At 42.6% G+C, this 26,398-nt stretch overlaps 2 protein-coding genes across 7 annotated transcripts in view; one reads left to right on the forward strand and one right to left on the reverse strand.

Moving 5' to 3' along the window:
• tsnaxip1 (translin-associated factor X interacting protein 1) overlaps window positions 1-3,415 on the reverse strand; it is a 62,962-nt gene extending 59,547 nt beyond the window's left edge. For 3 of the 5 annotated variants that reach the window (XM_059992755.1, XM_059992753.1, XM_059992754.1), the window contains exon 1: window positions 3,262-3,397. In XM_059992755.1, the coding sequence (XP_059848738.1) occupies window positions 3,262-3,311 (50 nt within the window). In that variant the 5' untranslated portion in view covers window positions 3,312-3,397. Of the gene's footprint in view, window positions 1-3,261 lie in introns of all 5 variants that reach the window. The other 2 variants (XM_059992752.1, XM_059992751.1) reach the window with 2 other exon arrangements.
• A 730-nt stretch (window positions 3,416-4,145) lies between these two features.
• ranbp10 (RAN binding protein 10) overlaps window positions 4,146-26,398 on the forward strand; it is a 141,782-nt gene continuing 119,529 nt past the window's right edge. For both annotated transcript variants that reach the window (XM_059992756.1, XM_059992757.1), the window contains exons 1-3: window positions 4,146-4,358; window positions 5,011-5,122; window positions 5,209-5,261. In XM_059992756.1, coding sequence (XP_059848739.1) covers window positions 4,166-4,358; window positions 5,011-5,122; window positions 5,209-5,261 — 358 coding nt within the window. In that variant the 5' untranslated portion in view covers window positions 4,146-4,165. The remainder of the gene's footprint in view (window positions 4,359-5,010; window positions 5,123-5,208; window positions 5,262-26,398) is intronic.

A 26,398-nucleotide genomic window follows, 5' to 3' on the forward strand; every position in this document is an offset into this window, starting at 1 on the left:
TAAAAGAAGAACATTTATTTTAATTCAAAATAATTCAAACATGCTCTATTTGTTCTATACGGAAAAGTTACTTAGAATGAACTTAATGAAATAAGACAGAAGAATGAGAATAGTTTTTGATCTTACATTTGGTCTGAAATGATCAAGTCTATAAAGAGTTTTCTTGATTAAACTGATCTCTATTTTGGAGAGATTTCCATTAATAGAATTAATGAAAGTCTCTCATGGCACAAACCATCAAAAATATTGCTACCTATCATTGTATTCATTAACCTTTAGGGCCTTCACAATGTGCCGTAGGCCACAATGGGACTGATCTAATTACGTCAGCTGTTTTGTCGATGTCTGCAGATATTTAAGTCAAGTATTCTCTCCTGATACTTACTTTTCTATTATATATTCCTATGATGAAACTATGAGGAATAGTCCAAAGAACAAGAGTTGTCTGACTGGGATTTGTATTGCTAATATCAGGTTTGCAGAAGGAACCCAGGGATAGGTGAGCTTGTTAGAAGTTTTGGAATTTGGAAGTGCTAGAGGATCAGAAAACAGAAGCTCCACAGACACCCGTAAGAGCAGTGAGGAAGAGACAACTGAATTGATCAACAACAATAACTTGCATTAATACAGAACTTTAAAGGAGGAAAGCATCTCAAGCTCTTTCTTAGAATCAGAACTTACCAAACAGAAATATCCAACAAACTAAGGAGTTATGAAAAGCACTAAATTAAAGTTTCAAAGATTCAAAGTATATTTATTATCAAAGTATGTATGCAGTATACAACCGAGATTCATCTTCTCACAGACTGCCATGAAACAAAGAAACACCAAGGAACCCATTCAAAGAAAACATTAAACACCCAATGAGCAAAAAAAAAGAACAAATTACACAAATGGCAATAAACGAGCAAAAATCACAGAAACAATCGAACCAGAGTCATTGAAACAGTCTGGGTTTGGTTAAGGAAATGATTTTAAGGAAAATGAAACTGATGCAAATGTTTACATTGCATATTATACTACAGTGGGCAAGAATTGAGAAAAAAAATAGAAAACCAGGTATGTAATTGTCAAATTACTTTTCACATAGGTAACAAGAAGATAATATATTTTGGTAAGAATAAAGAGGTCATTAGAAAGTAAAGGCTTTAGTAAGATAAAGGAAGTGACTAATTTAAAGTCACAGGTGCACAAATAATTAAAAATAATAACGTGAGCTGATGAGACCATTAAAGAAATGCAAAGCAAAGTATCATGGCCAATTTCTGGGAGGTGGAGGGAGAGTTATAGAACTGAAAACTAGAAATATTAAAGTCTGTAGAGAAGGGTGACAACATTAAACAGGGAATATGTGAATAGTTCTTATTCCTGCACTATAAAAAGAGAAAATTAAAGGAGGCATAGTAAAATATACAATCGAGATATACCAGAATAATCCCATAACTAAGTCCTGACGAAGGGTTTCGGCCCAAAACGTTGACAGCGCTTCTCCCTATAGATGCTGCCTGGCCTGCTGTGTTCCACCAACATTTTGTGTGTGTTGTGAGATATAAATATCAAGTGAAGTAGAAAAGGCATGTAATAAAGGCAATGTTACGATTGTCATGGGGAATTTTAATATGCAGGTAGATTGGGAAAATCAATTTGGTACTAGATCCCAAGAGGGAACTTGTTGAATGCCTATGAGGTGGCTTTTTAGAGCAGCTTGTGGTTAAGCCCATGAGGAGAAAGGCGATTCTGGATTGGGTGTTGTGTAATGAACCAGATTTGATTAGGAAGTTTTAGGAGGCAGTGATCAAATTACAATAGAATTCACCTTGTGGTTTGAAAGGAGGAAGCTAAAGTTAGATGTATCAGTAGTACAGTGGAGTGAAAGGAATTGTAGTGCCATGAGAGAGGATCTGGCCAAAGATGATTGGAAGTGAACACTAGCAGAGCTAACGGCAGAGCGGCAATGGCTGGAGTTTCTGGGAGCGATTTGGATGGTGCAGGATAGATACATCTCAAATAAGTATAAAGGCAGAATGATGCAACCATGGCTGACAAGGGAATTCAATGACAACATAAAAGCAAAAGGGAGGTCTATAATAGAGCAAAAATTGATTGATGCCTTCAGAATGCTCTTACACCTTTCCCTTCCAAGTGTCCAGGTTTATCCTCTTAAAACAATGTCCACTACAGTTCATTCTGTTGTTGGATGCAGCATAATAAAGTTGCCGCAACTTCATTTCTGATACTGTTACTGCCATAATGAAAGATATTGAAATATTTATAGCAATAGTAACAGGTCATTCAAACCAACAAGACTATGCCTGCAGTTTCTCCAGAAAAGCCCATTGCCTTCAAGTCCCTGGTTCGGTCTATAAGTGGAATCAACACCTCTATGATAATCCTATTGCATCCTTCCATGATCTCTCAGATCACCCTTCAGTTTCCTTTATGGAGATAAGCATTTAAGCTATTTCATTCCTTACCAATGAATATATTCTCTTTGTTACGGGATTATTCTGGTATACCTCCATTGTATATTTTACTATGCCTCCTTTAATTTCCTCTTTTTATAGTGCAGGAATAAGAACTATTCACATATTCCCGGTTTAATGTTGTCACCATTCTCTACAGACTTCGCTTCGTCCTGACGAAGGGTCTCGGCCCGAAACGTCGACAGTGCTTCTCCCTATAGATGCTGCCCGGCCTGCTGTGTTCCACCAGCATTTTGTGTGTGTTATTTGAATTCCAGCATCTGCAGATTTCCTTGTGTTTGTGCTTTATATCCCACATCCTGGTTACTGCTCGGAGCCCTGTAACAGGTTTTTTAAACCCTTCTCCCTATCTTACTTTTATTTGCACTTACAAATGAATCATGATTCGATTGGGCCGTTGGAAAAAAGCTGAAAGCTCTTTAAGATCGCGTATCTCTACCTGCGCAGTAGGCCACTAGAAAAGTTTTCATTGCACCAGTAAATTTAAGCCTGTTTACCCTTTCGGGTGAATAATCTATTGTATCTTAGAAATTATCGCTAGTGACCTAGTCAAACTTTTGTCAAATCACAAGAGCCGTTTATCTGGTCGTCATTTGAGAGAGCTTGCTATCGTTTCTTACCCCATGCCGTGAATTACACTTAAAATGTGCTTTGTTGGCTTTGAAACACGCCCTGAAAGCCTGCAACTCTCTTTCAGGTGCTATTCGCAGCATTGCATCTGTTTACAGCAGGCGGCTCCCTATATAACCCGCTCGGTCTCGGCGTTCTCTTGTCTTACCCCTGGTTCGGAGTTCGTGTTTTCGGACGCCCGGCGGAACGCGCAGTCATAGTTAATGCAAACAAAGCGCAGAAAGGAGCGACTGAATTTCACCCTCTTTGACCAGCTGTTGTGTACAGCGTGTTACCATGGTAACACGTAAAAGGCCCCCGACGCTTAGGACCCCTCGTTACCCCTCGGTGCCTGTCACAGAGTAGCGAGAAATCACTTTCAGCCGGTACACGCAAAATTATATTTAGTGAAACTTAAGTTTAATCGAGTAAACGTTGTAGTTTCTATTTTCCAATTATTTGGGACTTTGACCTTAGATGAAAAATCCTCGAAAACCTAGTGCTGATGTTGGTTTTGAGATTTAAAGTCGCTACCCGAAGTCGGCCGGCCCGCATTCCACCCGTTTGTTTTCGCTAGACTATGACGCCTTCTGGGTATTTCAGTGGCTTTTTTCGGAGCCATTGATGAAGCCGCTCTCTCGCATTACTTGTGCCTTACTTTGTCTTTGTGTCATTGAGAAATACTTTTAGAGTAGAAGTGAATCGATTTCTTTTCATTTTCTCCACTCTTTTTGCCAAGAACCGTGTTTCTAAGTAATTGAAAAGAACTACAACTCTCAGCATACCCCGCACCCACGATCCTTATATTGCCCTACTCTCCCCCCCCCCCCCGCTCAGCTGCCGCGTTCGGGTTTCCCCGACAGCCAATCAACTGTCGAATCGGTGTGTTGAGCGCCGTGTTGCATTCCGGGAATTGTAGTCGAATATTCTACAGTGTTTATCGACGGCGAATTTTCACTTCAACATCCGTCGTCCTCAGCGCTCGGCCCCGTGGCCCCCGAAGAGTGCGGCGACCAATAAGGTGCCAGTACAATCCGTTCGTTATCCGGGATATATACACAATAGGATCCAAGATGGCTGAGTTTGGAGCTTCAAACCACGGGGATACTGCGCTGAATTATCAAGAAAAAGAGTTAAATGAAAGATTAAAGCGTCTATATCCAGCTGTGAACGAAGATGAGTCCCCTCTGCCCCGATCGTGGAGCCCAAAAGACAAGTACAACTATATCGGACTGTCACAGAACAATCTCCGTGTACACTATAAAGGTAATCTCTGTGGAATAATCTAGTTTAATCCTGTAAAAAAAAGGTACCCGGTGAGTGATCGTGTTGTGAATAATGATTTTTTTCCTGTTCATTTGGAAGCAATGATTGGCACTGTGACAGGTAACGTTCTTAATACCGATTGACGTCATTGATCTCTGATTGTGTCTCCAGTAAATAATTTTATTTGAAGATGTTGTTTCAACAATTCATACAATAGCTCTTTTTACATATGAGCTTTCAATATGCCTCGTTTATGGCTTTGTGTCTTCTTGTTGAAATGATTACCGAATGATTTCTGAGAAACAAAGTCCCTGCGGATCGTCTCAATGGTGGCAGTGCAGTATCATATTTTGTTAGTTGCTTAAAATAAACACCTCCTTTTTGGCTGAGCTTCTTGTATTGTTTAAAACTGTAGTGATAATCTTTGTAGACCTCTTACGATGAAGGCGATCCAACGTAGCTCAGTGAAGAATATTTATTTGAAGATTCGTCAACAGTTAAGGTGGATTTAGAAAAGAATATTTTATTCTTTAAGGTTCATATTTTCTTTAACGCTGACGTAATGTGAGCACAAAAACTGTTAGATTTAAACAATTAAGACGTTAAAATCTCGTAAGGTGTTTCCTAAGGTGATTATTGTTTTCTCAATCAGGACATGGAAAAAATCACAAAGATGCTGCATCCGTTCGTGCAACGCACCCGATTCCCGCAGCTTGTGGCATATATTACTTCGAGGTGAAGATAGTGAGTAAAGGCAGAGATGGGTAAGTCCACTCTTGTTGACAATGACATTACGTGACTCTTCGATGGCGGAGGATGATTCCTTATTTACAGCTCTCATTGTTCACAGGTACATGGGAATTGGACTGTCTGCCCAGGGTGTCAATATGAACCGACTGCCTGGTAAGTCACAGTTGTGTTGTTACTGTTTGTATTCAAAGTACATGGTTGGAGCTGAAAAATCACAAAATATGTGTATGTTTATTTTTTGCTTGTTTTCTGCTGGAAAGTCGAATTAATATGAGCGGGCAAGGACGAGATCGTATTGACTCTGTGAAAATGCCGATGACATAGTTCAATTTGAGTGGATTTCAGAACAAATATTTTTGATTTACCAAACCCGGCGAAGCGGGGATCGTGGTCACGTGCTCACTTCTGGTACATTTGTTGACATTATTAGCATATGGTCACGTGATAGCTGCGCGCAGTGCTGCAGAGAGACTTGAGGGATTCTGAGAGTTTTAACTGGAACACGGTTTATGCCAGTATCTTTTAAAGTATGCGGTTAGTCACACTGTGACCACACAGTTCTGCCGAACTATACATTCTTGTGCACATATTGAAAAGAGACTAAAAATGAAGCAACTTGAAATATTCTTGTTTTTTTTCCTAAAACAAAATAATATTTTGGAAAAATATAAATAAACATTTAATTCTTACATGTTAGAGTAATTTTATTTCTATTGCAGTTTTCCCAGTTACTATTTTAGTGATAAAACACTTAAGTAATTATTAACATATTTGCTCAAATTGATAAAACTGTTAAATAGTAATGTATATACTTTCTGGCTGACTGCAAGAGACTGCAGTTCTATTCAGAGGAAGTGAAGAATATGTGTAGATTATGTGAATGGCAAATATTTGATAACTGATTATAATATTAGAAAATGTGAAATTGTCCATTTAGGCAGGACATTTTTTAAAAAAAGTTTATTATTCTAAATGACAAAGTATTGCAGGGCTGTGAGATACAGAGGGATCTGGATGTCCTGGTGCTTTATTTACAAAAAGCTAGGTCACAGATACATCAAGTAATTAGGAAAGCCTGTAGAATGTTATTTATTGATCAGGGAATTGCATACAGAAATAAAGAGACTGTGCTTCATTGATATAGATCGAAGGAGTGATAACATTTCATGTCCTTATTTGAGGAATGAGATAAATACATTTGAAATAGCTCAAAGAAGGTTCACTAGACTGTTACCTCTATGAGATGAGCTCCATTTATGTGGAAAAAGTTGGAGAGGCTTGTTATGAATCTGTTGGAATTTAGAAGAATAAGTAGTGACTTAATGGAAACAAAAGATCATGAATGGTAGATATGAAAAGGATATTTCCTTTTGTAGATTAACTTGGAACTAGAAATCATGTTTAAAATTTAGGTGTGTCTGTTTGAAATAGATAAGGTGATTTTTGTTTTGGAATTTCCTCAAAGTGGTGAAAGCAATGTCTGTGAATATTCTTAATGGTAGAGAGTTTCTAAACAAGCATAGTTGTCAGACATATCTTGGGATCAATGTTGCAGTCAGTTCAGGCATGATAGGAGTTCAGTAATTCTTCATTCAAAAGAATTTTGAAACGCCAGTTATTGGGTCATTCTTAAATTGTTGTGTAAGGTGTTTTTTCCATCCCCCTGACAAAAAGTCTTTGTTGCTGGTATCATAACCAACATTCACTTGATATCTTGCCCCTGTGACTATCGTTCACATGTGAATCTCAGTGGTAAGTGAGTGTAAGAATTATCATGCTGAGCCTCATTGCATCTTTTGATTTCTGAATCAGGGTTTGGCTTCCATTCACTGCGAAAAAAAACGCAGTAGTAATTTTTCTTTCATCTTCCCCCTGACTTCCTGTTCCATAATTTTCCATATGTTGAGGGTAGGTGCTGTGCCTGAAACATCATAGAGAGTGAAATGAGAATCTTGTAGCACAAAAATGCTGGCTTCTAGGAGCTTTCCAACTTGTCTCACTTCCTAGTTTTTCCTCAGTAGCTTTGCATATTGTTTGTTTTTAAGTTTATTTATCTTCCCTGTTTAGAAAATTTGTATTGAATGTTCATCTGCAATGTTTTCTATGAAAATCCATTGTCAAAAATATCCTTGTCATCTTGTTATTATTGTCATAAAGTCCTTTGATTTGTGGTCATTATACAAGTTCCCTTTTATTCAGTATATTAAGAAGAATCATTAATTTGAACTCCTTTAATGTTTTCCATTTATCTTTTAACATTGAAATATCTGAAGGGATCTTTTAGAGAATGCCATAAAACCGCTCTTAGATGAAAATAGGATCCATATAACCATATAACAATCACAATTTTAGATTTTTAGATTTTTAAAATCCATTTTAGATTTTAATCTTAAATCTGAACAATAGGATCCATGTGGTTCCTCTTAATATAGAAAAAACGTCCTGAGTTTTCTACAGACAATAATGAACTGAGCTATAAATAAGAGCTAGAGTAGAAAGTTGAAAGAATGATTTTAAAGCAAGAGAAAGGGAATTAAGTTCCAAAACACAATACAAGAACAATGGTTGGAAGTTTTGGTCCCAGTAAAGGAGTGGGAAGTAATAGTTAGTCAAAGGGCAAGAAGCATGTAATGTGAAACATACAGCTGTCGTGAATTAAGAACTTGGCAAGAAAGGGGCAGATAAACGTACAGGACTGGAGACAAGAGGTAACATGGGCCTTAAGTGTTCTGGAATAATTGATATTTATTAAAAACATGAGAGAGCCCATATGAGCATTCCAGGGAGTGAACTCATGAGCATTGAAGCATGTATTGGTTTTCAGCAAAATGGAGAGGATTGGCAATCCGGCAGTTTTGTGGAGAAAGAGAAATGGGATAAACTGACTTGCTGAATTTGAAGGAATGTTTGAACGTTCTTTGGAAAACTAAAATTATGCAGCAAACTGAGTAGATGTCCAAGGAAATGGAAGTAATAAGGAAAAGAATTCATTGTGTTTAACTTTGAATTATACAGTTGAGGAGATGGGCATTAGTCTCCTGAGTTCCTGTGTACAGAAGTGGCATCTATTCTAGTCTTGCTTTCCTTTCTTAATTTATGACCTTTTAGGTTATTTCACATGAAGTGCCCATTGAAGTTCTTAGTAAATAACATGAAGTTTCTGACTACTGTTGTTTTGGGTAATACATTGTGGATCTTAATTCTGTGTTTAGTAACATTCTTTGAATTCAAAATATTGTAAATGCTCCAAATCTGAAATAAAAATCTGCTGGTGGGCTGATTGTCCCACACCCACCAGGGTGGAGGCTACATAGCATCTGCACCAGGACCACCAGACTTAAAAACTGTTACTTTCCCCAAGCAGTAAGGCTGATCAACAACTTAATCCACTGACTCACCTCACCACACCCCCACCACCACTACGTCAATATTTCTAGTCAGTCACCTTATGAACCAGGTTGCTTAATGACATTCTATATATATGCTATCTTATGTGGTTACTGTGTTCTTAATATGTTTTTGTAATGCATCGGATCTGGAGTAACAATTATTTCATTCTCCTTTACTCTCGTGTACTGGAAATGACATAAAACAATCTTGAATCTTGAAAAAAGAAAATTTTGGAAATACACAGGAAGTTAAGCTACATTTTGGGGAAAATTTAAAAGAATAGAGACAATGGATCTTCAGTGACATTTCTAATGAAGTCATCAATCTGTAGTTTTAATTTGGATTTACGCTCAGCATGTCTGACATGTTGAATACTCATTTATTTTAGAGTCTGAGCAACTCCAGTGTTCTATATCTCACAGTTATTACCTTTTCTCTCTGTCCATGTTCATCTCTCTCTCTACATTTTCTCCAGAATATCCAATCATGACAAATAAGCTTTTGCCATCCTCTCTCAGGTTGTATCTGTTTGTTAAGCTTTGTTCTTGTAGTCTCAAAGTTTCATAGTCTTTTTCTTTTTTCCACTCCTTGCTGCTTCTCTACAATTTAAAACATACTTGTTTTCTCATTTTTCCCATTTCGACCCAAAACATTATCCCTGTTTCTCTCTCCACTTGATTGGCTGAGTAATCCAGTATTTTCTGTTTTAATATTTGATACAACCTCCTTATATGAAGCTGTTTTATTTACAATCCTGCTACTTTCACAAACTCTGCCAGATATCACTGTTTCTCTCCATATCTTGGAAAAATGCCATTTCTGTTATAAATTCCTTTACCTTGGTTGTCTTCTCTAAGTTCATTTTCTCACTTCTCCAGATTGAAATCTTTTTGGCAGTTTCACCTATCTGATCAGTTCATCTGTGAACTAGTGTAATCAATAACTTTCCAAACTTGCTACTCTCCATGTTTTACAGCATTTAGAAACTTAATTGTTCTCTTCAGTGAAGTGTAAATGACTGATATATAACACAGAAGTTGAAGACTGAGACCTGGTGATGCCCAATCGGAACAACATTCCTCACACTAAAATGCTTGTTGACCATAACCTTTTGCTTTGTGCAGATTTTAAAGATAATTATTAGGGATCAGAAGACCCTCTTATTACATGTATATTGTTGTATGTATACCTACTTCAAAAGGGCAACAATTTTTCCAGTGCCCAAGAAGAGCAGTGTAAGCTGCCTTAACAACTATAGCACTCACATCTATGGCTTTGAGAGGTCACTCATGGATGTAATCAACTCCGTTCTTGGTAAGGAGCTGGATTCACTGTAGTTTGCCTATCGCCACAATAGGTCTGTGGCAGATGCATTCTGAATGGCTTTAGATCACCTGAACAACACAAATACTTATGTCAGGATACTGTTCTTTGACTATAGCTCAGTATTTAATACTATCATTCTGACAGTCTCAATCAAGAAACTACAGAACCTGCACCTCTGTATCTCCTTCTGTAACTGGATCCTCGGCTTCCCAACCAGAAGACCCCAATCTGTGCAGATTGGAAATAATATCACCTCACTGACAGTTAACATCAGAGCACCACAGGGATGTGTGCTTAGCCCACTGCTCTTATCTCTCTACACCCATGACTGTGTAGTTGGGCGTAGCTCAAATGCCACCTATAAATTTGCTGATGATACAACCATTTTTTGGCAGAGTATCAGGTGGTGATGAGAGGGCGTACAGGAGTGAGATATACCAGCTAGTTGAGTGGTGCCGTAGCAACAACCTTGCACTCAATGTTAGTAAGATCAAAAGAGCTGATTGTGGACTTCAGAAAGTGTAGGATGAGGGATCACAAACCAATCTTCATAGAGGGACCAGAATTGGCGAGAGTGAGCAATTTCAAGTTCCTGGGTGTTAATATTTCTGAGGGACTCACCTGGTCACAACATATTGATGCAGCTATAAGAAGGCAAGACACCGGCTAAATTTCATTAGGAGTTTGAGGACACTTAGGTTGTCACTTAAAACACTCAAAAACTACTACGGATGTACTGTGGAGTGCATTCTGATAAGCTGGATGACTGTCTGGTGTGGTGGGGCGGGACGGGAGGTGTCTACTGCACAGAATTTTAGTAAGTTGCGGAAAGTTGTTAAAACTAGTCAGTTCCAGCATGGTCAATAGCCTTGGTAGTATCCAAGACATCTTCAAGGAGCGGTACCTCAGGAAGGCAGCGTCCGTCATTAAGGACCCCCAACACCCGGGACGTGCCCTCTTCTCATTGTTACCTTCATACAGAAGCCTGAAGGCACACATTCAGTGATTCAGGAACAGCTTCTTCCCCTGATTTCTAAATGGACATTGACCCCATGAACCTCATTACTTCTTTAAAAATTTATTTTTGATTTTGCACCACTTATGTTAACTCAACTGTTTAATATACACATGTATATACTTGCTGTAATTGTTTTTTTCTATATTTATCATGTATTGTACTGTTGCTGTGAGGTACAAGACCCTATTTTTCTGAAGATGGAGAATCTTCCACCTTGACACACATTTTTGATCTCCAGAAAGACTTTCTCCTTCACTCAGTTGATCTTAATTTAATTATGAATTGTCTATGGGCTTTTCCTTCACTCTATTTGCTAATACTAATATATACAATTAATATGATGAAGGGTCTAGGCCCAAAATTTTGACTCTTTATTCCTTTCCATAGATTGGGCCTGACCTGCTGAGTTCCTCCAACATTTCTGCTATTCCAACATTTAGCTATTAATATATACCTTCTCTTTATGAAGTTTATTTTTGGCAATATTAAGCTGACATATACTTTCCTGTTTTTAGCGTGCCAGGTCTCAATGGGATCTAGTTTTAAGGCTTCCACCTTTTTTGTGGTAACATATTTGCTGTGAATATTAATCCTATTGAATGCTACTAATATTCTGACAGTGATTAGTTTAAAATAGTTGTTAGTATCCATATTTGCACAATTACGTCTTGTAGTAAAATTAACCTTTTCCAGATTGAGAATGTGACGCCTAGCCTATTTTGCATTTCCCTGAATTAAGTTAATTCCAGTTGATTTACTGATTACTTAAGCATTCTCCCTCTGTTGCTAAAATTACAGAACTGCCACCTGTTTGTCAGAAATAACAAAATTCAGGGAACACACTTTGGCATAATCTAGAAAGAGAAATAGTTAACGTTTCAGGTCAAAGACCTTGATTTGTTGATGGCCTTGTTACATATTTAATGAAGAGGGTCTCCTCAATACATCTTAATTATTCTGTTCATTCTATTACCTTTTCTGCCAATTACATTGAAAGAAGCAGGTGTTTGAAATCTTCTCTGATTAGTGTGTTTCTGTCTCACTCTTTCCCTGATTATTTTTGGCTCTGTAATGCACTCCAATGTTGTGTTTGCTTGCTTTTAATTTGTTCTTCATCTTAACTAATTTAATATTACTTTCTCACATCATTCCTCCTCATGCCTATAATTGTTTATTTCACCAATACTGTAACCTCTACCACTTTCTCAACCCTACCTCAGTTGCAATCCCTCAAATCAGGAATTTTGAGTTTATTCCTGCTCTTTTAAGTTGTATTTTAATACTAGGCCAAAGGAAGGAAGATATTTAACTATATGCGCTCCAAATACTAATGCCTTGCTGAAGACTCATTCGTATTGTAACGAACCCCGTAACTGGGTCACTTATCAGCAAAGATAGAGAGGTCCATTGAAGTCTGATGGTACTACTTTTAACAGTATTTATTAGTAAAAATACACAAAAATAATATCAATGCAAACATACAGATAATATACGTCATCAATACTAAATCTAAAAGTGCAGTTATAATAATAATAAGAAATAGCTCTATCGTTGTCTAGGGGATAATGTATTGTCCGATGGAAATATAAAAGTCACTCAGTTCATTCAGGTGGCAGCCTTTTGGTTGGAGAGAGAGATTTTTAGAAACTTGCCGGCTTTCCTTTTTATGATTTCGATCCGTCAGAAGTCCTGTTGGTGTGGCCGTTCACTTGTGGCCTCTCCTTTAGCTAAGCCGTTCTTCCGTGATGAGCCCGCTATCCTGGCAAGGGAGGATGCACTTGGGCCCTCACCAGCGTTTGCTATAAAACGCTGTCACTGGCTTTCCAGCTTTTCTCCTGGTGCATCTAAAGGGGTTGTTCCCCAGACCCTCTTTTATCCTTACTCACGGGGTCTCAGATGTCAGTCAGGTTGGGATGATGCAATCCCTCAACTAGCCCACTCTGGTTGTCCCCTGAGGGCTTTAATGAAAGTACAGTACTCAATACACAATTCCGTCTCCAAGAGATATGGCCGTTATCCGTGACTTTGTCTCGCTGAGGCCAGGACGCATTCCAAAACCTTGTGGATTCTCTCTCATTTCCTGGGTCCCAGACCCGAATTAATAGCGATCTTGCGATTCTCAAAAAGGCGACTTTGTACCCTTCGACCCATCAGAGTTGTGGCACATTCATAACAGTGTGTATACTATTAAGTACAGTGGATTCTGTTTAATTGGGACACATTAGGACCAGTACATTTTGGTCCAATTAGACGAAGTTTTATGGAAATAGTTAAAAAGGTATTTAAAAAAAAAAAGACAAACTACCATTTAACTGAGCAGAGAGATATGTATTTAAATGAAAAACAGAGCAAATTAGAATGCTATCAATACTATAAAACTGTATTAGATCTTAATAGTTATCCATGGAGGAATTCATCCATTGCAGTGTTCTTTTGCTTGACTGTAAAGAACAAAATCAGCACAGACACCTGTTGTAGATAATGGACTTCTAATTAAGATGGCGCTACCAAATGCATGCGGATGGAGTGGGTCATTTGGAGAGGAGAGATCGAGGCCAGGGCAGAGGAGTTCCAATGCATGTACAACTGGCCTGGGTGCAAGGTTGGGCCACTTCGGGTGTGGAGAGGAGAAGGTCGGTCAGTGGAGTTTCAATGCTCATACAACTGGCCCGATGCATGCACAAAGTGCACTGCAGATGCTGTGGTCCACTGCCATGATGAGGCCAAATTCAGGTTGGAGGAGCAACACCTCATATACCGTCTGGGTAGTCTCCAGCCCCTTGGCATGAACATTGAATTCTCCAATTTCTGGTAATTCCCTCCCCCTCCCTTCCCCCATCCCAGTTTCACGCTGCCTCCTCTCTCATGATTCTGCCGCCTTCTACTACACAATGCTTTCACCTTGCATTCCTTCTTCACCTTTCCTGCCTATCCCCTCCCTGCTTCCCCTCCCCCCGCCCCTTGATCTTTCCTCTGATTGGTTTTTAACCTGACACCCACCAGCCTTCTCCTTCCCACCCTCGCCCCACCTTCTTTTTAGGGCCCCTGCCCCCTCCCCCTTCAGTCCTGTCGAAGGGTCTCGGCCTGAAATGTTGACTTTCGTTTTCACGGATGCTGCCCGACCTGCTGAGCTCCTCCAGCTTGTTTGGCCCGGTGCATGGTTGGATTGCTCCGGGTGTCGAGCTGATTTTGAAGACTTGACAGTCACCTTGGGCTGGGCGGTGAAATCTGGGACTGGATCGAGTCGCTGGACGACATGGTCTAGGCCCCAAGCCCACTGCAGTAGCCGGGTCTTAGTGCAAGGTACAGTTCACTGTTTACACAGTTTAAACACCAGCCCAGGTTGGAGGTGAGAGCTGATTTCTCTAGCTCTCTGCAATGTTCACTTCTCTCTCCAGGGGCCAGAGCCTTTTACTATTCTGTTGTTTGTTCAATTTGAACACTGGCTCTAATAGGCTAAAAAGATAGGGTGTCGGGATCCGAGGCGAGAGCCAATTTTGTTCGCTCTTCACGATGGTCACTCCTCTCTCCATGGCGCTGAGGCGATGAAGACTGCCCTGGCTGCTGTGCTCTGTGCCTGCTAATATGATGAATGAATAAGTGAGACTTTGGGCCTACTCCAGACTGCTCCAGGGTTTGGATCTGAGGACCCAGTTTGGTTCGCTTCGATTGTTTATGTGATTTGTGGTTTTTTGCTTTCTCTGGCGCATTGGGTATTGGTCTTCTATTTTTTTTCATTAATTGGGTTCTTTTAGGTTTCTTGCTTTGTGGCTGCCTGTAAGCAGGCAAATCTCACGGTTGTATAATTTATGCATTCTTTGATAATAAATGTACATTGAATCTTGAATGTTTGAATCATACAATGATTTTGACAATTACATCTTCCAAATCAACATTTTCATTGTAACATTCAAGATGATTGTCTATACCTTCAGATTCTTCCCAATTAAGCGGCATAGTATTCCAACTAAATGAAGGGCTATTTTCTCAATTAGTTGTTTTTTTAAGAGTTGCCCAAATAAACTCTGATTAACCAATGGCCCAATTAGCCAGAATCCACTGTATATGCCTGCGAACTGGGTGTTTTAGTACCTATTTATTTTAAGCAAAGCCAAGCAGGATCATGTTGTATTGTAATTAAGAGAAACAATCTTTTAAAAAAAAACTTTAATTCTTATTATAAGGAACAAAGCAAGAGGCAACTTTATTATATTTGCACATCTAGTAATTAACTTAAATTGTATAAATATTTCATTGCATGGTTTTGAGGTTTTACTGTGTAATACCTAATTTGTTGCAGCAAAGTCAGTATGAAGAGGTGATTTGCAGAAGGATTCACTCGGTGTTGAATCTTGTTCAAGTGTGGTTATATTTTTAAAGCAGTTTTGAACTAGGTAGGATTTTGTTTGAATAGTGGAGTTTGCACACACTGTGTTAAATCTGCATTTCTAATGTCTGTAGCTACAATATTCAGTGTTTGCCTACACCCCAGTGGAAACTGAAATAGTGCATTCCTGACAATGTACCAATAACCTTCCTTCCCTTTCTTACTCCCAGCCTGTGTCACAAAGCAATGCTAAGGATCTATCCTTTGTTCTTTACCTTTGCTCAACTGTGTACTGGTGTTCAAAAGCTTTATCCACAGCACAAGGTTAGTTTACACACTTAGGGCAATAATCTCCAGGTATATATTACTTGAACCCTTGACTTTGACTCGGTACTGTCAGATCATTGTTTAGTATATACCTCAAAATACAAGTGCTTTGCTCACCCTGGGGTATGTACTTTGTATGATAGGCTGAAGGTGGGCAAAAGCACAAGTGCAGATTTGAATGCACATACACAACTGGAGTATCAAATATGTATCTATAGCTCTAGAACAAGACCCCTCCTGGAGTTTTCACCAAAGCCCTTGAACCTAGAAATTTTCATAAATGGTTCAGCATTGCAGATCCCAGGTTTAGCAGATGATGAGCAAGTCACAGCCTTTCCTCTGTGTGGCCACTCTTATGGGATGGACTAAATCATCATTGGGGGCCCATTGCCCTGTTTGATATGAAACTAAACTTTAAATTCCACACCATCTTTCTGCCTTTTTCACTTCTTGCCTCTAAAACTGATTGACTTTGTCTTCATTATGAATACAATATGTATATCTCACTGAGGTTTGTACACCAGCTTGGCTCATTAACTGACTCTGCTGACAGCCAGTGGTGAGAAGGCCACCTTTCATAAGCAATACATGTCTAGGTTTGGTATGATTTGGGGTTCAACCAAACAGGAACATTGGGATGTTCCAATTAAAGGAACCTTGATTTGAGCGAATGCTATGTAATTGCTGCCCATGCAGTTATCAGTAGCCCAGAAATGTCAGATCATTGACCTGGACTAAATTATAAAGGAAGTATATTTACCAATTTTCAAGTTTATCAAACAGTTAACAGAGAAAGAAAAAGAAAGGAAAAGAGCCCATTACAGTTAAACCAGACTAAATGTGCACATAAGCATTGGAGCTCGTTTCTGTTGTAGCTGTGAGTAGCTTTGCTCATGGCACTGGATTCTCTTCACCAACCACAGGTAGAAGAACTTCCCTTCTTGGAATCCTCTGCCTCACAAAGCACTCCTTGCAATAGGGTCTCCCCTTCAAATAGGGATCCTCCAAGTGTCTCCCTGGTGCTCTTCCTGCCCAGCTCTTGAGAATGTTGTATGCTATCTCACTCCTGATTGGCTGACACAGCATTCCTAAGTTGGACAACATGGCTCCTTATCTTTAGCTGAAGCCAAAACACTCTTACCAGCAGGACACACCACTTTTACCAAAAACTGCTAAAATAAAATGCCTCACAGCAGAGCTGTAGAAACCTCAACCTGGACTTTACAAACATATGGGATGGGGGGGGGGGGGTGCTTCTTCCCTCTTCCTTTCCAGTCATGATGATGGATCTCCACTGGAAATATCAACTCACTTCCATCGAAGCTGCCTGACCAGCTGAGTTTTCTCTATATTGCTATGTGTGTATATATTTTTTCCTGACCCCCAACTCCAGCACTTGTCTCCTGATTTCCTGTGGACAACCTCCACTTAAAAATAAAGTTGCATATATTTTGTTCATGCACAATTCTCAATTTTAGTTATCTATTCAGATTACCTCTTTGCCTCTAATTTAAGGCAACATTTATGTCCTCCCTCTACACTTACAGCTTCTTCTATCTCTTTATTCCATGCTTAGAATATCCTCTGAAACCAGCTGTCTCTGCAGCCCTGTTCTTTGTCAGTTTGGTGTAAGCAGAACCTATATATACTCAAGTAAGGCTTTTTGCTATTCCCTCTTTCCATTTTCCATCTCTGTATCTATGAAATTCATCCAAATTTTTTTTCTTTCTTCCAGTTTTTGGTCATATTTTCTAATTTCAGTTTCTTACACCTTTTAAAAAAATATTTGATCATATATTTGGAATATTTAAAGATGTCCTATACATATATTGATGCATATAATGAATGGGCCTTGACTCTATCAATACCATTTATAAATGTAACAATATAAGCGTGAGGAACATGCAAGATTTTTCTTCCTTTTCCCCTACAGTAGTCTGACAATCTTTGCTTGATTGATTACACGTTATAATATTTCCAAGAAGATTTAATGAATTGTAGCAGGCCTTTGTATAATCAAGTCACACAATCATAGTCTTTGTGGTTATGTACTTTGCAGTCAGGGAAAATACTCAGGCTAGCAACAGTTTATTTTGGTGTACCACTGACTAATGTTAGGATATCTTCTCATACTTACCACAATACATTGAGAGATGCCTCCCATAGAATTTAGAACCTTAGTTAGGGGCAAGTTAAATGAAATTTTGTTCCTTCTTATTCGTTATACAAAATACTTATTTTATAATATATTTATGATATAACTAAATCATTAAATGGTATAGAGTAAATGAATGATTGCAATAGGAGCATGACTGGATTGCTAACTTATTTTGATGTAGAGAAAATCTGATTTTATTTTAACTTTGTTGTTCTTGCCTACACCTTTACAAATACTTCATTGTTATTAGCGCTGAAGGAATACAGTGATGGCATGTGTGCTCATGTTTTCATGTCTCAGACTTTAAAAGAAGTAGTCTGAGACCAAGTAAAAACATACTTTTAATTGGCACTGTTGCTTTGGTCATAAATCTCCCGGAACATCGAGCAATAAATGAATTAAAATGCTTTGAGTACTACAAAGACAACATGAAGCATGGCAACAATGGTTGTGGAAGAGCTGAATATTTAATTGTTGATGTTCAGTTGGGCAGTGTAGGTCACAAATTCTGCCCAGCCCTGTTCGGGATATTGTCTGTACATATCTAATTCATGTAGAGTCTGTTTAACATTAATTCAGCAATGTTGTACTGGTCTCAGTACTGAGGCATTGTATTTATAGGAACTTGTACTGATCTCGCACATTAATGTAGAACATTCAAAACCATTTTACAAACATTTATCAAAATTAATTTTGGACCAAAGGAGATTTGAGAAAGGACGGTGTCAGAAACCTGGTCAGATATTCAGCTTTTAAGAAGGTTTTAAAAATAATGGGTTTAAAAAAAAAACAGTGGGGCTAAAGCAACAGGGTAAGAGGCCAGAATTTATTAACATTAAATTTTTGATTCACTTGTGAACTCGTAATCACCTGTTTCTAAGGTCAACCTGAGGCAAATTGACAACTGGAAACTATATATAAAGTGTTTTTTTTCTTCCAAGCACAAGTGTTATCCTGTGGCGACCCATTTCCTGGCGCATCCGAACCGACTCACAATTAGATAGCCTACGGGGGTTTGCGAGCACAGAGCTTTGGAGCCTCTGCGCCATGGGGGGCCGGTTGAGGGAGGCTTAAAAGTGAGGCTGAAGTTTTCGAATAAAGTTTTTTTCTTTCGACTGCAGTTACCGACTCCGTGTCATAATTTTAGTGCTGCGTGTAGCACACCGCTACAATTGGTGACCCCGACGGTCCAAACGATTTTTGGACCAGAAATGACCGACGCCGCCTCTGTTCATGCGGTTTCGTTGAAACTGCCAGGTTTGCCGGACCTATGGTTCCAGCAAGCCGAAGCCCAATTCCACGTTCGCCAGATCACCTCAGAAGACACCCGCTACTACTACGTGGTGAGCTCCCTCGACCAGGACACAGCGGCCCAGGTCGCGGAGTTCGTACAGTCGCCCCCGGCAGACGGCAAGTACACGGAATTCAAAGCCCTGCTCCTCAGGACTTTCGGACTCTCACGGCGCGAGCGGGCTGCCCGTTTACTGCACCTGGATGGCTTGGGCGACAGACCTCCATCGGCTTTAATGAATGAGATGTTGTCTCTGGCTGGAGGACACAAGCCCTCCCTCATGTTTGAGCAGGCATTCCTGGAGCAGCTGCCCGAGGACATACGCCTGCTGCTGTCCGACGTGGATTTCAGTGACCCCCGGAAGGTGGCAGCCCGGGCGGACTTGCTGTGGAACGCCAAAAAGGTGAGCGGGGCGTCCATCGCACAGATCTCCCAGCCACGCTCCCGGCAGCAAACCAGTCCAGCCCCGGCCGCAGAGCCCACCAACCCCCAGCCCAATGAACACTGGTGCTTCTACCACCAGCGGTGGGGCGCAGAAGCCCGCCGTTGTCACCCGCCCTGCAAGTTCCCGGGAAATGCCAGGGCCAGCCGCCGCTGATGGCTACAGCGGCTGGCCATCGGGATAGCCTCCTGTATGTGTGGGATAGAAGGTCGGGACGCCAGTTTTTGGTCGATACTGGGGCTGAGATCAGCGTTTTACCTCCGACGAGTTACGACACCCGCAGCAGGGCACCGGGTCCCCCCCGAGGGCCGTGAATGGCAGCACAGTAAGGACCTATGACACCCGTCAGGTGCAGCTACAGTTCGGCTCCAGCCAGTTCACGTGGGACTTTACACTGGCCGCCGTAGCCCAACCGCTTCTGGGTGCGGATTTTTTGCGGGCTCACAGCCTACTGGTCGACCTGCCCAGGAAGAGACTGGTACATGCCGAGACCTTTCAGACGTTCTCCCTGGGTGCAGCCCAGTTGCCAGCCCCTCACCTCGGCTCCATCACGCTGTCCGACAACAACTTCACCAGGGTCCTGGCGGAGTTCCCATCGGTTCTGGCACCGCAGTTCACAGCGGCCATGCCCAGGCACGGTGTACAGCACCACATCCCGACCCAGGGACCACCCCTCCACGCCCGCGCTCGGCGGCTTCCCCCGGACAAGCTCCGACTGGCGAAGCAGGAGTTCCAGAGGATGGAGGAATTGGGGATCATCCGGCGGTCCGACAGCCCATGGGCCTCCCCCCTGCACATGGTGCCCAAAGCGACGGGGGCTGGAGACCGTGCGGCGACTACCGCAGGCTGAACGAGGCTACCACACCGGACCGCTACCCTGTGCCGCACATTCAGGACTTTGCAGCAAACCTGCACGGCGCACGGATCTTCTCCAAGCTAGATCTCGTCCGAGGGTACCATCAAATCCCGATGCATCCTGACGACGTCCCCAAAACGGCTCTCATCACCCCTTTCGGCCTTTTCGAGTTCCTCCGCATGCCGTTCGGCCTGAAGAATGCCGCACAGACGTTCCAGCGGTTAATGGACGCGGTGGGACGGGACCTGGACTTCGCGTTCATCTATTTGGATGACATCCTCATAGCCAGCAGCAGTCGTCAGGAGCATCTGTCCCACCTCCGTCAACTCTGCGCCCGACTGAGTGAGTACGGTCTTACAATCAACCCTGCCAAATGCCAGTTCAGACTCGATACCATTGACTTCCTGGGCCACAGGATTACTAAAGACGGGGCAACCCCTCTGCCCGCTAAGGTAGATGCGGTCCGCCTCTTTCCCCGACCCACCACGATCAAAGGCCTTCAGGAATTCGTAGGTATGGTCAATTTCTACCGCCGCTTCCTCCCTTCAGCTGCCCGGATCATGCGCCCCCTGTTCGCCCTGATGTCGGATCCGAGCAAGGACATTACCTGGGACGAGGAGTCCGCCGCCGCTTTCGTTCAAACGAAGGACGCTTTGGCGGACGCCGCAATGCTAATACATCCCAGAATGGACGCCCCTACCGCCCTCACAGTGGATGCATCAAACACGGCAGTCGGTGGGGTGCTGGAGCAACTCATCGCAGGTCGCTGGCAACCCCTGGCGTTTTTCAGCAAACACCTGCGACCACCTGAGCTCAAATACAGTGCTTTCGACCGGGAACTGTTGGCGCTCTACCTGGCAATCCGGCATTTCAGGTACTTCCTAGAAGGTAGGCCCTTCACCGCGTTCACGGACCACAAACCGCTTACCTTTGCTTTTACGAAAGTGTCCGACCCCTGGTCGTCCCGCCAGCAACGCCACCTGTCCTACATCTCTGAATACACGACGGATGTCCGGCACGTCTCGGGTAAGGACACTGTCGTGGCGGATGCGCTCTCTCGCCCTACCATTCATGCCCTTTCCCAAGGGGTAGACTTTGAGGCACTGGCAGAGGCACAGCAGGCGGATGAGGAGATTCCGAGTTACAGAACCGCAGTCTCCGGTTTGCAGCTCCAGGACCTCCCCGTGGGCCCAGGTGAGAGGACCCTACTCTGTGACGTCGCCACCGGCCAGCCCCGTCCAGTCGTCCCAACAGCATGGCGGCGCCGCGTTTTCGACTCCACTCATAACTTGGTGCATCCCTCCATCCGGACAACTGTCCGGATGGTTTCCAGCAGGTTTGTTTGGCACGGACTCCGCAAACAGGTCAGTGAATGGGCCAAAACGTGCATGCACTGCCAGACGGCCAAGGTGCAGCGGCACACCAAAGCCCCACCGCAGCAGTTCCATCCCGCCCACCGGCGTTTCGACCACATTCATGTGGATATCGTGGGCCCCCTGCCAGTGTCGCGCGGAGCGCGTTACCTCCTGACTATCGTGGACCGGTTCACAAGATGGCCAGAGGCGGTCCCGCTCACCGACACCACCTCCGAATCTTGCGCCCGAGCCCTGATCGCCACCTGGATATCTCGCTTTGGTGTACCAGCCCACATTACCTCTGACAGAGGCGCCCAGTTCACCTCCAGCCTGTGGTCAGCTATGGCCAGCCTTTTGGGGACTCAGCTGCACCACACAACTGCCTACCACCCACAGTCGAACGGGCTAGTGGAGCGTTTCCACCGTCACCTGAAGTCGGCCCTCATGGCCCGCCTGCGAGGGGCCAACTGGGCGGATGAGCTTCCCTGGGTCCTACTCGGCATCCGCACAGCGCCCAAGGACGACCTGCACGCCTCATCGGCCGAGTTGGTATACGGCGCGCCCCTGGTCGTCCCCGGGGAGTTCCTACCAGCCCCAAGGGGGCAAGAGGAAGAACCCGCAGCAGTCCTGGGCAGACTACGCGAGAAGCTCGGTAACCTGGCCCCCATACCCACTTCACAGCACGGGCGGCACCCAACCTGCGTACCCAAAGACCTACAGAACTGTAAGTTCGTGTTTGTACGAAGGGGCGGGCATCGGCCGCCGCTGCAGCGGCCATACGAGGGGCCGTTTATGGTGCTCCGGAACAACGGGTCCACGTTCGTGCTGGACGTTGGGGGGAAAGAGGAGGTTTTCACGGTGGACCGCCTCAAACCGGCCCATGTGGACCTGGCGCAACCGGCCGAGTTTCCGGCACCTCGGCGCAGAGGCCGACCTTCCAAGCAGGTTCTGGCCCAGACTGTGGACATTGGGGGGTGTATCGCCGGTTCTGGGGGGGGGGGGGTTATGTGGCGACCCATTTCCTGGCGCATCCGAACCGACTCACAATTAGATAGCCTACGGGGGTTTGCGAGCACAGAGCTTTGGAGCCTCTGCGCCATGGGGGGCAGGTTGAGGGAGGCTTAAAAGTGAGGCTGAAGTTTTCGAATAAAGTTTTTTTCCTTCAACTGCAGTTACCGACTCCGTGTCGTAATTTTAGCGCTGCGTGTAGCACACCGCTACAATCCTATAAGTTATTGGAGAGCTCATGGTCATTTTCTGTTGTGACAGACTATGAAATAATACTGAAATAAAAACCTTGTAAATGTGAAGTCTTAGAGTTAGGGTGAAATATGACAGAAGTTAAGCTTACAGAATGTGAAATAAAACCAATTACAAGAACAGAAGCACCCAGAACTTAACTAATAAGGAAAAAAGAAATAATAATTTTTGATATTTAATTCACCATTCAGGTCAGAGATTATTAACTTCCTGAAAGAATTCCCATTATCTACCAGAAGGTTTTTGAGATATGAGCCATAGAATCTTTGTTTTCATCAACACACACAAAATGCTGGTGGAACGCAGCAGGCCAGGCAGCATCTATGGGGAGAAGCGCTGTCGACGTTTCGGGCCGAGACCCTTCGTCAGGACTAACTGAAAGGAAAGGTAGTAAGAGATTTGAAAGTAGGAGGTGGAAGGGAAAAATGTAAAATGATAGGAGAAGACTGGGGGGGTGGGGTGAAGCTGAGAGCCTGAAAGGTGATTGGCCAAAGGGATACAGAGTTAGAGAAGGGAAAGGATCATTGGACGAGAGGCCTAGGGAGAAAGAAAGGGGGAGGGGAGCACCAGAGGGAGTTGGAGAACAGGCAGAGTGATTGGCAGAAAGTGAGGGGAAAAAAAGGTGGGGGAAAAAGCTAAATATATCAGGGATGGGGTAAGAAGGGGAGGAGGGGCATTAATGGAAGTTAGAGACGTCAATGTTCATGCCATCAGGTTGGAGGCTACCCAGCCAGTATATAAGGTGGTGTTCCTCCAACCTGAGTGTGGCTTCATCTTGACAGTAGAGGAGGCCATGGATAGACATATCAGATCACCCCTCATACAATTTCTTCTCCCTCCTGTCTGGGAAAAGGCTCCGAAGCATTTGACTATGTAACAGTTTCTTCCCCCAAGCTATCAGACTCCTCGGTACCCGAAGCCTGGACTGACACCTTGCCCTACTGTCCTGTTTATTATTTATTGTAATGCCTGCGCTGTTTTTGTGCACTTTATGCAGTCCAGTGTAGGTCTGTAGTCTAGTGTAGCTTTCTCTGTGTTTTTTTAAATTATTATTACGTAGTTCAGTCTAGTTTTTTGTACTGTGTCATGTAACACCATGGTCCTGAAAAACGTCGTCTCATTTTTACTATGCACTGTACCAGCAGTTATGGTCAAAATGACAATAAAAGTTGACTTGACTTGAGAATGGGAATGCGACGTGGAATTAAAATATGTGGCCACTGGGAGATCCTGCTTTCTCTGGCGGACAGAGCGTAGGTGTTCAGCGAAACGGTCTCCCAGTCTGCGTCGGGTCTCACCAATATATAAAAGGCCACACCGGGAGAACCGGACGCAGTATACCACACCAGCCGACTCACAGGTGAAATGTCGCCTCACCTGGAATGACTGGGACCATGAATGGTGGTGAGGGAGGAAGTGTAAGGGCAGATGTAGCACTAGTTCCGCTTGCAAGGATAAGTGCCAGGAGGGAGATCGGTGGGAAGGGATGGGGGGATGAATGGACAAGGGAGTTGCGTAGGGAGCGATCCCTGTGGAAAGCAGAAAGGGGGTGGGAGGGAAAGATGTGCTTGGTAGTGAGATCCTGTTGGGGGTGACGAAAGTTACAGATAATTATATGTTGGACCTGGAGGCTGGTGGGGTGGTAGGTGAGGACAAGGGGAACCCTATCCCGAATGGGGTGGTGTGTGGATGGGGTGAGGGCAGATGTGCGGGAAATGGGAGAGATGAGTTTGAGAGCAGAGTTGATGGTGGAAGAAGGGAAGCCCCTTTGTTTAAAAAAGGAAGACATCTCCTTCGTCCTGGAATGAAAAGCATCCTGAGAGCAGATGCAGCGGAGATGGAGGAATTGTGAGAAGGGGATAGCATTTTTGCAAGAGACAGGGTGGGAAGAGGAATAGTCCAGGTAGCTGTGAGAGTCTGTAGGCTTACAGTAGATATCAGTAGACAAGCCGTCTCCAGAGATGGAGACAGAAAGATCAAGAAAGGGGAGGGAGGTGTCGGAAATGGACCAGGTAAATTTGAGGGCAGGGTGAAAGTTGGAGGCAAAGTCAATAAAATCAACGAGCTTTCATCCATTTTTTTTAAAAGATTGCGTAGAAAATCTGAGCATAGACTTTCTGATAGCAGCAACATTCTAAATCCCTTTGCCTCACTGATGAGGGAAACAGTCCACATTATCTCATTATAATGCTATATGATTGGAGGTTTTGCAGTGTTTTGAATGTTGTATTATTTATATAAACAGTTTCATCATCAAAATTTATTATGGAAATAAAAGTAAGCAGTGAATGTATGATTTAAAAGTGGAGAATAAATGATGTCTGTATGCCCTTACTTAAATATTCATTGCAGACTATCCTTGCTTTACCTGAAGATCACAACATATAAACATATTTTGTATGTCCGAGACAATTGCTGTTTAATTTTATTTCTTCTTGAACATGTGCGATTTGGGCACTTAGCATGAAAAACCGAAATCTACAGACACATTCCTTCTGAATTTTCATCATATATGTAAGTGTTTGCTTTATATTTGGAGGTTGAAATAGAAGTAAATTTATATTTGATTGATGGGTGTGAAGAAGCCATATCTGTTATAAGTCTTTGTTGGTCATGACATAGCCGGAGAGTTATGGTACAGATCTATAAAACCTAGGTGAGGCTACTTCTGGCGTGTTAGCTGCATTTTGGATGCCAGTGTCCACAGGATGTAATTACTTTGGTGAGGGTGCAGACGAGATTCACCACGATGTTGGTTGGGCTAGAGTGCCTCATTTGGCAGGAGAGACTGAACAAGCTAGGTGTGTTTTCTTTGGAGCAAAGAAACTGTACAAAATTATGTAAGGTAAATATACATAGTACTAAAATTTTACTGATAGCAAATGTATCTCTTTGTTCAAGGTACAACTTTAAGCTTTAAGAGATTAGAGGGATAGGAGGAAGATTAAGTTCACACAAAAGGTACCAAAAAAATGTGGATGCTCAAGTCCATTATATAAACTGGCGTAGTGTTCGCATATAACCTCCGCACATCCTCCCGTATACTTTAAATAACCTCTAAATTACTTATAATACCTAATACAATGTAAATGCTTAGTAAATAGTTGTCATACTGTAATGTTTAGGGCATATTGACAAGAAAAAAAACTGTACATGTTGCCCTGGCTCACAACACAAGCAGTGAACGAACGAGACATGAGGCGAACAATGATCAAACGAGTAAAACTTGTAATACCTGTACAGTAGTTTTTACACTGTCTTATTCTTGAGAATAAGGACACTTTGGAGGAGGCTCAATAATACTAAAGTCAGCAACTGTGGAGGTTGAGGGCTGAGGATCTTCAAGTGTTGAACGTGGAGACTTCAGAATTGCTGATGCTTTAGTTAGAAACATTGTTATGGGAAACTGTCTCTTTGAATCATCAAACAAATCTTGCAGGGGTTGCAGGCATGTTGTTATCCCTCGGGTGACACGGAGGCTTTGTTCCATTGAAGGATTGAACAACAAGTGCTGGAAGAGCACTTCTGGGTTTTCTGGAT

This window comes from Hypanus sabinus, chromosome 17 (genome assembly GCF_030144855.1).
Source record: "Hypanus sabinus isolate sHypSab1 chromosome 17, sHypSab1.hap1, whole genome shotgun sequence".
In the NCBI taxonomy this organism is placed as follows: Eukaryota; Metazoa; Chordata; class Chondrichthyes; order Myliobatiformes; family Dasyatidae; genus Hypanus; species Hypanus sabinus.